This window comes from Dendrobates tinctorius, unplaced genomic scaffold, assembly GCF_039654945.1.
Source record: "Dendrobates tinctorius isolate UK_male_01 unplaced genomic scaffold, ASM3965494v1 ptg000129l, whole genome shotgun sequence".
Classification (NCBI taxonomy): Eukaryota; Metazoa; Chordata; class Amphibia; order Anura; family Dendrobatidae; genus Dendrobates; species Dendrobates tinctorius.
Genome location: NW_027361797.1, coordinates 41,120,444 through 41,134,103, shown reverse-complemented (window position 1 = coordinate 41,134,103; position 13,660 = coordinate 41,120,444). Strand labels below are relative to the sequence as shown.

The 13,660-nt window shown below is 44.0% G+C and overlaps 1 protein-coding gene across 1 annotated transcript in view; it reads left to right on the top strand.

The window, feature by feature from the left end:
• LOC141047847 (uncharacterized) overlaps window positions 1-12,035 on the top strand; it is a 147,846-nt gene extending 135,811 nt beyond the window's left edge. The window contains exon 3 of the mRNA XM_073543180.1: window positions 10,603-12,035. Within this exon, the coding sequence (XP_073399281.1) occupies window positions 10,603-11,885 (1,283 nt within the window). The 3' untranslated portion in view covers window positions 11,886-12,035. The remainder of the gene's footprint in view (window positions 1-10,602) is intronic.
• The last annotated feature ends 1,625 nt before the right edge of the window (window positions 12,036-13,660 follow it).

Sequence of the window (13,660 nt, the reverse complement as noted above, 5' to 3'; positions counted from 1 at the left end):
TTTGCAGAGCAGTGGGTAAACAGCAATGCAGCCGTCAGGAAGCCTTAGAAGGCAGCCTAACAACCAACACCGCTGATCCACCACAATATAGCCTCCCCTTGCACTGCACACACAGTGACTGGTGTGTTGTACAAGCAAAATCGCTAGCAGCAGAAGCAGTTTTTTTTTCTTCTTCCCTGCCTAACGCTCTCCCTACAGAATCAGCAGCAGCAACCTCTCCCTATGCTAAGATCGGCAGAAGTAAGATGGCGGTCGGCGTGCACGCCCTTTTATACCCCCTGTGACGCCCACCAAAGCAAGCCAATCACTTGCATGCCCTTCTGAAAGATGGTGGTGACCCCTGCCTATGTCATCACGTTACCCACAGTGTCCGTGGATCCTGATTGGCTGAAAAAGAGCGCAAAACAAACTTTCGAAACGCGACTTTGGCGCGGAAGTCGCCGACCTCGTGGCCGACCTCATCCTAGGGTCGGGTTTCGTTTCATGAAACCCGACTTTGCCAAAAGTCGGCAACTTTTGAAATTGTTCGACCCGTTTCGCTCAACTCTAGTTAAAAGTTGACCAATAATTTCTCATTTTTGCAACACCATTTTATTTTTATGGACCGCATCACATTTGAAGTCACTTTGAGGGGTCTATATGATAGAAAATACCCAAAAGTGACACCATTCTAAAAACAGCACGCCTCAAGGTGCTCAAAACCACATTCAAGAAGTTTATTAACCCTTCAGGTGCTTCACAGGAATTTTTTGAATGTTTAAAAAAAAAAATGAACATTTAACTTTATTTCACACAAAAATTATTTCAGGTCCAATTTTTTTTATTTTTACCAAGGGTAACAGGAGAAATTGGACTGCAAAAGTTATTGTGCAATTTGTCCTGAGTACGCTGATACCTGATATGTGGGGGGGGACCACTGTTTCGGTGCATGGCAGAGCTCAGAAGGGAAGAAGCGCTGTTTGACTTTTTCAATGCAAAATTGGCTGGAATTCAGATCGGACGCCATGTCACGTTTGGAGAGCCCCAGATGTGCCTAAACAGTGGAAACCCCCCACAAGTGACCCCATTTTGGAAAGTAGACCCACCCAAGGAACTTATCTAGATATGTGGTGGCAACTTTGAACCCCCAAGGGCTTCACAGAAGTTTATAACGTTCAGCCGTACAATTAAAAAATCATATTTTTTCCACAAAAATGATCTTTTCACCCCCAATTTTTATTTTCCCAAGGGTAATGTCATGTCGCCGTCAGACACAGGGACTGCTGTTCCTGCCTTGGCCACTGGGAGGCGCTGGACTGTCACGTCGCCATCAGATACAGGGACTGCTGTTCCTGCCTCGGCCACTGGGAGGCGCCGGACTGTCACGTTGCCGTCAGATACAGGGACTTCTGTTCCTGCCTCGGCCACTGGGAGGCGCCGGACTGTCACGTCGCCGTCAGATACAGGGACTGCTGTTCCGGTCTCAACCACTGGGAGGCGCCGGGCGGCCACGTCGCCGTCAGACTCGGGGACGACTGTTCCTGCCTCGGCCACTAGGAGGCGCCGTGGTTTCCCCGTGGGTGGTGGTGACAGAGAAGGGGCTCCTGCGCAGGCATCTGGTGGGCGCAGGCTCCGCTCCGCTGTCAGTCATGAAAGGGTTGGTGCATCACCATCTGGCCTGGTCCTGGGGGCGGTCCAAATGACATCATCAGACTGTGAACCTGTGAGGGATAGCCTGATCCTTCAAATACCTTGGGGCCTGTCTTGCAGTCCGCCAGATATAGTCTTGGTTTCCCCAGTGTGCTAGTTTGTTATTTGCTATCTTTGATTCTGACCTGTGCCTGGATTTCTGACTCTGCTCCTGCCTGACGATTTTGTACCTCTGCCGCCCTCCTGGTTTACGACTCTGACCTTGGCCTGGATTTGACTCTGCTACTGTCTGCCGTTTTTGTACCTCTGCTGCCCGCCTGGTTTAGACTTGGATTCCTGACTACGCTTTTGGTCCCATTTTTTAACCCCTTTCTGGTGACCGTCCTGCTCTGGTCCGCTGCTCTTATTCAGACAGCTACCTCCTGGGCTCTGCTGTAAATCCAGATCCCTGTATAGGGGTAAAGGGTATCGGGGTTGCTCGGGGTGCTGTCTTACTGCAGCCCAGACTCACAGACGGACGTCACAGGTAACAGGACCCCAAAAGTTATTGTGCAATTTTTCCTGAGTATGCTGCCGCATATGTGGGGGTAAGCGACTATTTGGGCGAATGGCAGAGCTTGGAAAGGAAGCAGCGCCATTTGACTTTTTTGGCTGGAATTGAGATTTCGACGCCATGTCGCATTTGGAAAGCTCATGATGTGCCAAAACAGTGGAAACCCCCCACAAATGACACCATTTTGGAAACTAGACCCCCAAGGAACTTATCTAGATGTGTGGTTGAAACCCCCAGGGCTTCACAAGTTTATAACGCCCTGGAGTGAAAATAAAAAAATCATATTTTTTCCACAAACATGATCTTTTAGTCCCCAATTTTTTTATTTTCCCAAGGGTAACAGGAGAAATTGGACCCCAAAAGTTGTCCAATTTGTCCTGAGTACACTGATATGCCATATGTGGTAGAAAACTACTGTATAGACACACGTCGGGGCTCGGAAGGGAAGTAGTGATGTTTTGGAATGCAGACTGATGGAATGGTCATGTTGTCTTTGGAGAGCCCCTGATGTACCTAAACTGTGGAAACCCCCCAATTTGGAAACTAGACCCCCCAAGGAACTTATCTAGATGAGTGGTGAGCACTTTGAACCCCTAAGTGCTTCACAGAAGTTTATAACGCCCAGGATTGAAAATAAAAAAATCATTTTTTTCCACCAAAATGATATTTTTGCCCCCAATTTTTTATTTTCCTAAGGGTAACAGGAGAAATCGGACCCCAAAAGTTGTTGTGCAGTTTGTCCTGAGTAGGCTGATACCCTATATGTGGGGGTAAAACACTGTTTGGGCGCATGGCAGAGCTTGGAAGGGAAGGAGCACCGTTTGACTTTTTCAACGCAGAATTGGCTGGAATTAAGATCAGACGCCATGTTGCGTTTGGAGAGCACCTTATGTGCCTAAACAGTGGAAACCCCCCAGTTCTAACTCCAACCCTAACCCCAGCACACCCCTAATCTTAATCTCAGCCCTAACCCTAGCCCTAACCCCAACCCTAGCCCTAACTCTAACCCTAGCCCTAACCCTAATGGAAAAATGGAAATAAATACATTTTTTTGTAATTTTATTTTTTTTCCCTAACTAAGGGGGTGATAAGGGGGGGTTTGATTTACTATTTTTAGCGGGTTTCTATGTTTAAGGTTAACAATTGAAGTATGCCTGAAATGAGCCAGATGTTAACAGAAGGCACAACTAAACTCTGTTTAAATTTTCTAAATTTCTTTCTGTTAGCTCCACAATTACTCTTACCATGCAGAAATATGCTCTAATGGTTTTGCCTCCATTTCTCCTGAATCTCCTTCGCTATCCACAGACCACAGCACCCTCTAACCAAGTAATAATCTCTCCTTCCCTCTTGCCTCCCCACCTGACCTCCTCCGCTGACCTGCTCCTCAACTGCAGATCGATCCTAATAACACACAAAGCACGTCTCCCATTCTCCTCCCACCTGCTCTGCCTCTCTGCTTCTCCTCACTGCTGGCGACATATCTTCCAATCCTGGACCCCCACAGCTCATACCTTACGTTATTACCCCCTTCTATCACCCCCAATCCAATAAAAACACCCGAAATCTTTCCAACCTCAAACCCGTGCCTTTGACGCCCACCACCCTGCTCCCTCTCTCTGGATCACTCTGGAATGCGTGCTCCGTCTGCAATAAACTATGTGATTCACGACCTCTTTACCTCTCGCAATGTTTTTTTCCTTGGCCTCACTGAAACGTGGCTGACACCCTCCGACACCGCCTCCCCTGCTGCACTATGCTATGGCGGCCTCCACATCACCCACACTCCTCGCCCTGGCAACAGACATGGGAGTGGGCCTTCTCCTTTCTTCCAACTGCACCTTCAACCCAATCCAACCTCTTCCCTCCCTTGTCCTCCCCTCTTTTGAAGTCTACTCTGTCCGCATCTACTCTCCCTCCAACCTCCAAGTGGCTGTCATATACCGACCTCTGGGCCCGACCACTGCCTTCATTGACCAGTTCTCTACCTGGCACCTTCACTTCCACTTTGCTGACATTCCCACCATCATCATGGGTGACTTCAACATCCCCATTGACACCCACCAGTCAGCAGCTTCCAAACTCCTGTCCCTTCCTTTGGACTTACTTAGTGGTCCTCCTCAGCCACCCACACAGACAGACACACATTAGACCTGGTCTTCACCCGTCTCTGCTCCGTATCTAACTTCTCAACTTCCCCTCTCCCTCTATCTGACCACCATCTACTCACTTTCTCATCCCTGTCCTCCTCACCTGTCACCCATGTCCAGCCACATGTGCACCCCAGCAGAAACCTTGCACATCTAGACACTCACACACTCTCTGACTTTATCCTACCACTGTCCTCCATATCCTCACTCCATGACACTGCCACTAGTTTCTACAATGCCACTCTTGCATTAGCCATAGACTCGGTCGCCCCTGTCATGCATAACAGAGTGCGATGAATCAATAGACAACCCTGGCACAATAGCACCACTAAAAAGCTTCGGCAAGCATCCAGAATTGCTGAACGGCGCTGGAAGAAAACGCATTCCCAAGATTACTTCACTGCACTCAAACAAGCAACACTTGCATTCAAATCAGCTCTCACCTCTGCTAAACAGACCTACTTTACATCCCTTGTATCTTCCTTATCCCACAACCCTAAACAGTTGTTCAATACTTTTAACTCCCTCCTCCACCCACCACTGCCCCCTCCAACTTCCCTAATCTCTGCTGAGGACTTCGCCACGCACTTCAAAAACAAGATAGACCAAATACGGCACGTCTTTATTATTCAACCACCACAACCCCTTTGTATACCAGACCAATGCCCAAACCCCATAACCACCTTATCCAACATCACTGAAGGGCAGCTTGCTCACCTTCTCTCCAAATCACACCTCATCACTTGTGCACTTGACCCCATCCCATCCCACCTCCTCCCCAACCTCGCCACCATTCTTATCCCATCTCTTCAGCCTATCACTAACTTCCGGTACCTTCCCTTCTGCTTTCAAACATGCTACAATCACGCCTATCCTCAAAAAGCCAACCATCGACCCAACCGCTATGTCCAGCTATTGCCCAATATCCCTGCTCCCATTCGCTTCCAAACTCCTGGAGCAGTCCGTCCACACTGAACTTTCCTCCCATCTCTCATCTAACCTGCTCTTTGACAATCTACAATGTGGTTTCCGCCCCCATCACTCCACTGAGACAGCCCTGACCAAGATTACTAACGACCTACTTACAGCCAAAGCGAACGGACAATACTCTATACTTCTCCTTCTAGACCTGTCCTCTGCCTTCGACACAGTTGACCACTGCCTCCTACTACAGATCCTCTCTTCCTTTGGCATCAACGAACTTGCCTTATCCTGGATCTCATACCTCTCCAACCGCACATTCAGCATCTCCCACACCCACACTACCTCCTCATCCCAAGCTCTCTCTGTTGGAATCCCCCAAGGCTCTGTTCTAGGACCTACTCTTCTCAATCTATACACTTGGCCTGGGCCAACTCATAAAGTCCCATGGATTCCAGTACCACCTTTATGCCGATGATACTCAGATCTACTTCTCTGGCCCAGACGTCACCTTTCTGCTTTCCAAAATCCCGGAGTGTCTATCAGCCATATCCTCCTTCTTCTCCTCCCGCTTCCTCAAACTGAATGTGGACAAATATGAACTGATCATCTTTCCCCCATCTCACAAATCTTCTTTACCTGACCTATCGATTACAATTGACAACATCACGCTTTCCCCTGTACCGGAGGTCCACTGCCTCGGAGTAATCCTTGACTCTGCCCTGTCCTTCAAACCGCACATCCAACCTCTCTCCACCTCCTGCCGCCTCCAGCTCAAAAATATTTCCAGAATCCATCCCTTTCTCAATCCACACTCTACTAAAATGCTTGTGCATGCCCTCATCATCTCCCGCCTTGACTACTGCAACATTCTTTTCTGTGGTCTCCCTGCTAACACCCTCGCACCTCTCCAGTCCATCCTTAACTCTGCTGCCTGACTAATTCATCTCTCTCCCCGCTAATCCTCCGCTTCTCCCCTTTTCAAATCTCTTCACTGGCTCCCATTCCCTCAACGTATCCAATTCAAATTACTAATTCTGACCTACAAGGCCATCTATAACCTGTCTCCTCCCTCTCTGAATTAATCTCCCGATACCTTCCCTCGCGTAATCTCCGATCCTCCCAAAACCTCCTTCTCTCCTCCACACTTATTCGCTCCTCACCTAACCGCCTCCAAGACTTCTCCCGAATATCCCCCATCCTCTGGAATTCTTTGCCCCCACATGTCCGGCTATCAACCACACTCGGATCCTTCAGACGGAACCTGAAAACCCATCTCTTCAGGAAAGCCTACAGCCTGCAGTGATCCCCGCTGCCCCCTCACCGCTACTGGAGCTACCGTCTCACCATCACTGGAGCTGCTGAAACCCCCAACCTACTGTCTCCTTCCCCACCATCCTGTAGAATGTAAGCCCGAAAGGGCAGGGTCCTCTCTCCCCTCTATATCAGTCTGTGATTCTTAGTTTGTTTACTGTAAGTGAGATCTGTAATTTGTATGTAACCCCTTCTCATGTACAGCACCATGGAATCAATGACGCTATATAAATAAATATTAATAATAATAATTAATAATGTTTGGCAGCTGTCACACACTAAAAAACGCCTTTTATTGTAAAAATAGTTTTTTCATCACCACATTTTGAGAGCTATAATTTTTCCATATTTTGACCCACTGAGTCATGTGAGGTCTTATTTTTTGCAGGATGAGTTGACGTTTTTATCGGTACCATTTTCGGTACATGACATTTTTGATCGCTTTTTATTCAGATTTATGGGACGCAGAATGAACAAAAACCAGCATTTCATGAATTTCTTTTGGAGGGTATGTTTACACTGTTCCGCGTGTGGTAAAATTGATAAAGCGGTCTTATTCTTCGGGTCAGTACGATTACAGAGATACCTCATTTATGTCGGTTTTTTATGTTTTGGCGTTTTTATGCAATGAGAACAATTTTATATAAAAAATAATTATTTTTGCATCGCTTTATTCTGCCAGCTATAACTTTTTTATTTTTTCGCTGATGATGCTGTATGGCGGCTTGTTTTTTGAGGGACAAGATAATGTCTGCAGGCACTGAGGAAGCCGCTTCCCTGCAGGCTTCCGAAGGCCCCTGTGGCCATATTGGATCCAGAGGCCTGCAGGGAAGGAGGCCCCCAGAGCAGCGTAGCACATCTCGCTGCGCTGGGGGTCTCAGGGAAGCATGGAGGGAGCCCCCTCCCTGCCGATGCTTCTCTAAACCCCCGGTACACCGCAATCATGTTTGATCGCAGTGTGCTAGGAGTTAAAGTGCCGGCGGCGGTCCGTGACCGCCCCTGACACATAGTGCCGGGTGTCAGCTGTGATAATCAGCTGACACCCGGCCGCGATCAGTGGCGCCACCCCCGGGAGCGCCGCAGATCTCTTAGACGTACTATCGCATCCCCAATCATAGGGGCCCGGGTACCGTGGACGGGTTAGTACGCCTGATGTCAGAAAGGGGTTAAGTCAATTAGGAGTTTAAAAAATTAATATGGGGCAAAGAGATTCAGAGAATTAAACTTGAAACATTGCAAAGAAATAAACCAGTGGAAGGGCTTGCGGTTCCTTATCCATGGGTATACTATGTAGCATCTCAGCTTCAACATATTCAGGGATGGGACGACCCTGGAGGAGGCGGAGCTCAGCGTACATTGCTGCATCAGTATTTCCAATTGGATAAACTCTATGAGGTATTGGAGTTGCATATGTTTGGGACACTTTGAGACAAAATACCGACTATGCTTTTATGCTATAAACTTTGGGGGACGGTGAAAAAGTTACAAGGAATAGAAAGGTGTTTCACAAATTACTTCATTATGGAACACTCCATGGCTTCCAAATGTATACCAACTGGTGGGATTTGGCTCCTGGAGTGCCGAGAGTTTAAATAGACTTAGGGTCCCGTTACACATAGCGACACTCCAGCGATCCCGACAACAATACAACCTGGTAAGGATCGCTGGAACATCGCTACATGGTCGCTAGTCAGCTGTCGAACAGGCAGGTCTACTCAACGATGCAGCAACGATACGGCGATCCATATAACGACCTCGGTGGTCGTTGGGACCTTGTCACACAGCAGCTATTCTGACGACTCAGACCTCGATAGGCGTGCTTCACCGTTGCCTTTTCCACACCCGTCTGCTCCGATTGGTGGCCACTACTGCTCTATCATTACGCGGTTTGCTTCAGCGTCCCTGTCTGAGTCGCTAGTGCGCTATTTATTTGTAGATCAACGAATAATAACACATTAGCGACTCAGGGACGCTGAAGGAAAACCGTATAATACGATCCACAGTGCTCAGGAACAAAGGATGGAAGCGCTACTATGTTGTCTTCTTTTATGACAAGGCTGCCCAATCAGAGAATGATAGCGCAGTAGTGGCCACCAATCGGAGCTGAGGGGGCGTTGAAAAGACAAAGCAAAACGCGCCTGAGTTCTGAGTCACCAACGAGGTCGCTTGTCATTGTTATGGTGTCAAACACAGCCATGCATGCTGGCCAGCGGGACATCAACGATCAAAAAATGGCCTAGGACATTCGAGCACGATCAGCGATATCACAGCGGGGGGGCGGTCACCGCTATGTGTCACACGTGGCGAGGTCGCTGTTGCGTCACAAAACCTGTGATGTTTCAGCGATCTCGCTAACGATCTCACTATGTGTGAAGTACCCTTTAATCAAGTGCTGATAGGTGATGTGATTAAGGAATTCTCACAGCTGCAAAGCGAATATGGATTACCTCCCTCTGAATTCTATAAATACTTACAATTTAGACAGGCATATCGGGCGGACTGAATTGTTTTGGAAGGAGAGGTACCTCGAAACTCAATAATACAGAGAATAGCTCATCTACACAGTTCTTCTGGACTGATCTCATTGCTTTATAACGTTCTCAGACATTATATTGACAAATCAGCAGATGTGATCAAAAGAGAAACGAGAGAGTGCAATGGGACCCATAGAGGAAAATCACTGGTCAGATATACTGGAAAGAGTTCCACAGCTGCCTTTAAACGAATCCCATAGACTGTCCCATATATAGGTGATACACCAGGTATACAGGACACCTCAATTCTTATTTAATATAGTATTTCAGTCAAGCCCCTACTGATGTGGAACTGTCCTAACTTGGTGTCCTTTTGGAGGAGTGTTGTAGCGACAATTAACAGGGTTTATTCAGTTGATGTAGAGCTTACACCATTAGTATGTATATTGGGATATGTTGAAGATCTGTCTATTGAGTGCGGCAAAATTGCGGCAGCACCGTATGCTGATAGCCCAAAAATGGATGGCTGATCAGGAGCCTATGATATCAGAATTTATTGATAAAGTTAACTGGTTAGTAAATTTAGAAAAAGACATATACCTATAAAGAGATGCTATCTCTAAATTTGACAAGATATAGGGTCTATGGATTGATGGCTCTGGTTCGACATCTAGGGAATTGAGGAGATTTCGCCTCGGCTTGCTTTGAGCTATGTTTATATGATGCATCAAATTAAACTTCTTTGAAAATTAATAAAAATGTTATTAGTGTTTTCACAAGCTATATGTAATTGGTTTGATTATTGTTACTTTGTTGAAATATTTGTTCATCCAATTATACTGGTTTTTCAGAGCCAAGATGTATAAATAACACATGAATAATGTTTCTTAAGGTTGGGGGTGGAGAGCTATGTTTCTCCAGTGTTTGGTTGATGTTGTTTTCCTCTGTGTTAATCTTTATAAAATTCAATAAAAAAATTTGATTTAAAAAAAGAAATATGTTCCTTGCAGCCGCTCGCTTCCAGTCATTGAGGTGGTGCATGAAGCTCTAACAGAGAAATCAAATAATAAAACATTTGTCATTGGTCGCATATTTTATATGAGAATAAAAATGATCATTGTTGACAGCGCATCATCCACTATGTGTAAATTGAGGATGTTCTGCAATAATAAAAAAGCCATGAGATAATGGAACAAATCATCATTCCTTCATCAAAATGAAAGCTAATAAGCCCCAATCACCTTCCTATATCATCAGTCACGGCTCCTTGATGAAATTATATTTTCCTTGCAGACGCTCAATTTTATTCTTCAGAAGTAGAGGGCTGTAGCAGTTATCTGTTTGCACTGGCCAATGATTGAGAATGGACATTAGCACAATTGATTCTTTTGTGAAAACTTCACATTATGTAAATTACACTTCAGTCAGTTAATAATAGAATTTTGCTACAACCTTTGCAATCTCTATGTAATTTTTTTATTTTTACTTTTCATATTTTTTTTTATATTTAGATAAATATAAGGTTATTTGACTAAAAAAATCATCAGTTATATTCTTACAGATGGTCGTACCAGCAGCTCCAAAATCCCAAAAAGTTTTGCGCAAGACCAATATGAAGAACATGCCAACATCTCAGACATGAATCCTTTCAAAATACAATGTCCTAATTCATCACAGACTGTTAAACAAAATAAAAGACACAGAAGAAGTGTGAAAAATAAAAAATCTCCCACAAGGAAGAAGCCATTTTCATGTTCAGAATGTGGGAAATGTTTTACAGAAAAATCACATCTTGTTAGACATGAGAGAATTCACACAGGAGAGAAGCCATTTTCATGTTCAGAATGTGGGAAATGTTTTACACAAAAATCAACTCTTGTTATACATGAGAGAATTCACACAGGAGAGAAGCCATTTTCATGTTCAGAATGTGGAAAATGTTTTACAGATAAATCATGTCTTGTTACACATGAGAGAATTCACACAGGAGAGAAGCCATTTTCATGTTCAGAATGTGGAAAATGTTTTACAGCAAAATCACATCTTGTTTCACATGAGAAAAATCACACAGGAGCGATGCCATTTTCATGTTCAGAATGTGGAAAATGTTTTAGAGACAAATCAACTCTTGTTACCCATGAGAGAGTTCACACAGGAGAGAAGCTATTTTCATGTTCAGAATGTGGAAAATGTTTTAGAGACAAATCAGATCTTCTTACACATGAGAGAATTCACACAGGAGAGAAGCCATTTTCATGTTCAGAATGTGGGAAATGTTTCACAAACAAATCACATCTTGTTAGACATGAGAGAATTCACACAGGAGAGAAGCCATTTTCATGTTCAGAATGTGGAAAATGTTTTATAGACAAATCAACTCTTGTTAGACATGAGAGAGTTCACACAGGAGAGAAGCCATTTTCATGTTCAGAATGTGGAAAATGTTTTAGAGACAAATCAGATCTTCTTACACATGAGAGAATTCACACAGGAGAGAAGCCATTTTCATGTTCAGAATGTGGGAAATGTTTCACAAACAAATCATCTCTTGTTAAACATGAGAGAATTCACACAGGAGAGAAGCCATTTTCATGTTCAGAATGTGGAAATTTTTTTACAACTAAATCACATCTTGTTACACATGAGAGAATTCACACAGGAGAGAAGCCATTTTCATGTTCAGAATGTGGAAAATGTTTTAGAGACAAATCAACTCTTGTTAAACATGAGAGAATTCACACAGGAGAGAAGCCATTTTCATGTCCTGATTGTGGGATATTTTTTTCATTTTACTCTCAACTTGTTAGACATCAGCGAACTCACATTGGGAAGAAGGCATTGTAATCCTTTAGTGACAAAACCTAATTTTTGAAATTTGACGTCACTCTTTGCGGTAATAAAAATTGAATGTCGCATATCCCAGTTATGCTGAAAATATTTTTTCCCTTATGTTGTGCTTTATTTTGGTAATAAATAAAAATATGCAATATTCCAGCTTTGAATGTTTATACCTGTAAACCGTATAGTTATACTACATTAAAAAAAAAACATTTACCTTATGTCTTCTACATCAGTAATTTTTCAAACATCCTTTTATTTTGTTTGAAGGGTTAAAAGTTTAGTAGTTTAGTAATTTTTCATTATTTTAGAGCAATGTTCAGAACTCATTTTTTAGGGCCCTGTGCCATTTTGAAGTGACTTTGAGGGGCTAATATATTGGGGATTCCTCTAAAGGGATGCTATTTTAACCCTTTCACCCACATGCCTGTTGTCACCTTCCTGATCGGAACAATTTTTTTCATTTCTGACCAGTGTCACATTATGAGGTTGTACCTCTGGAATGCTTACATGGATCCCACTGATTCTAAGACATACTGACATACAGTGGGGAACATAAGTATTTGATACACTGCTGATTTTTCAAGTTTTCCTACCTACAGGGAATGGAGAGGTTTGTAATTATTGTAGTGTTACCATAAAGAAAAATAGGAGTAATAAGTCCAAATATATAAAAAGTATAAATTTATTGTCAAACCAAGAATTACAATTAAATAATTAAAACAACAATTAGAGGACTAGGATTAGGTAATGATAGGCTACAGATGTCCTAACACTCAAAAATGTACATACATATAGGTAAATTGCTTAGTGCCAATACACATGTGGGGACTACATAAAGTAGAGGTAAGTAGATTCCAAGGAGCGCTGAGCTCCTGCACTTACCAGGCAGGAGATGCTGAAATTTCAGCATCTCCTGTGCAGTCATGCTGTAATCGGTCAGTCAGATTGACTGACTGATTGCAGTGTTTAGGGTGGGGGACTGACGGCCTGGGTCCCCCACACCTCTTGCCGTGCCTGTCAGCTGTCTATGACAGCTGTCGGCACTGAACTGCCACTGCGTGTTTACACGCAGTGATAGTTTAAATGCATGACTGGCATAGTCCGTCATGGTGCGGGAACTTGAACGTTAAGGGGTTAATCAGTTCATTCTTTGTCAGCATCCTTCTGTTGCTTTTTTAAACCAGTGAACCGTGGTCGGATTTGATTAGATCTCATTATTTGGTGGTGGTTTCACAACAGTCTATGTAGTCAAAAATATAATAGTGAATAATAAAACTCAGAAGCTCTTCGATTAATTTAAAAGAAAAGTAAGAATGTTCAGTATTAAGAGGAATTAGTTACTGTTTGAAATGCCGAGGTTGATCCCTATACAAAATCACATAGCAATTGAAGCAACAGAAAGCAGAGAAAAAGCACAATGAAGGGATAAATCCTCTTCATAAAACAGAGCAGATGTTTGTCAGACCTGTAACATTTATCATCACAACATAGAGGAAAAAGGAGGTAGGTTGTACAGAAGAACAGATCAAAATCCCGAGATATATCTCAATTAATTGAATAAATCAGTTGTTTTGTTGAGTCCATGGGGATTTATAGTGTTCAGTTTATGAATCCAGAAATTTTCTTTCCTGTTAAGAGTCTGGACTCTGTTAAGGGTATCATGGGGGCATGGTCGATGGGGATCACCCTGAAGGGGATCCTTTTGGTTTGATTTATCACATAATGCCTAGAAAGGCCATGCGGTAAGTTACAAACAACCCGCTTACACGGGTATGTCA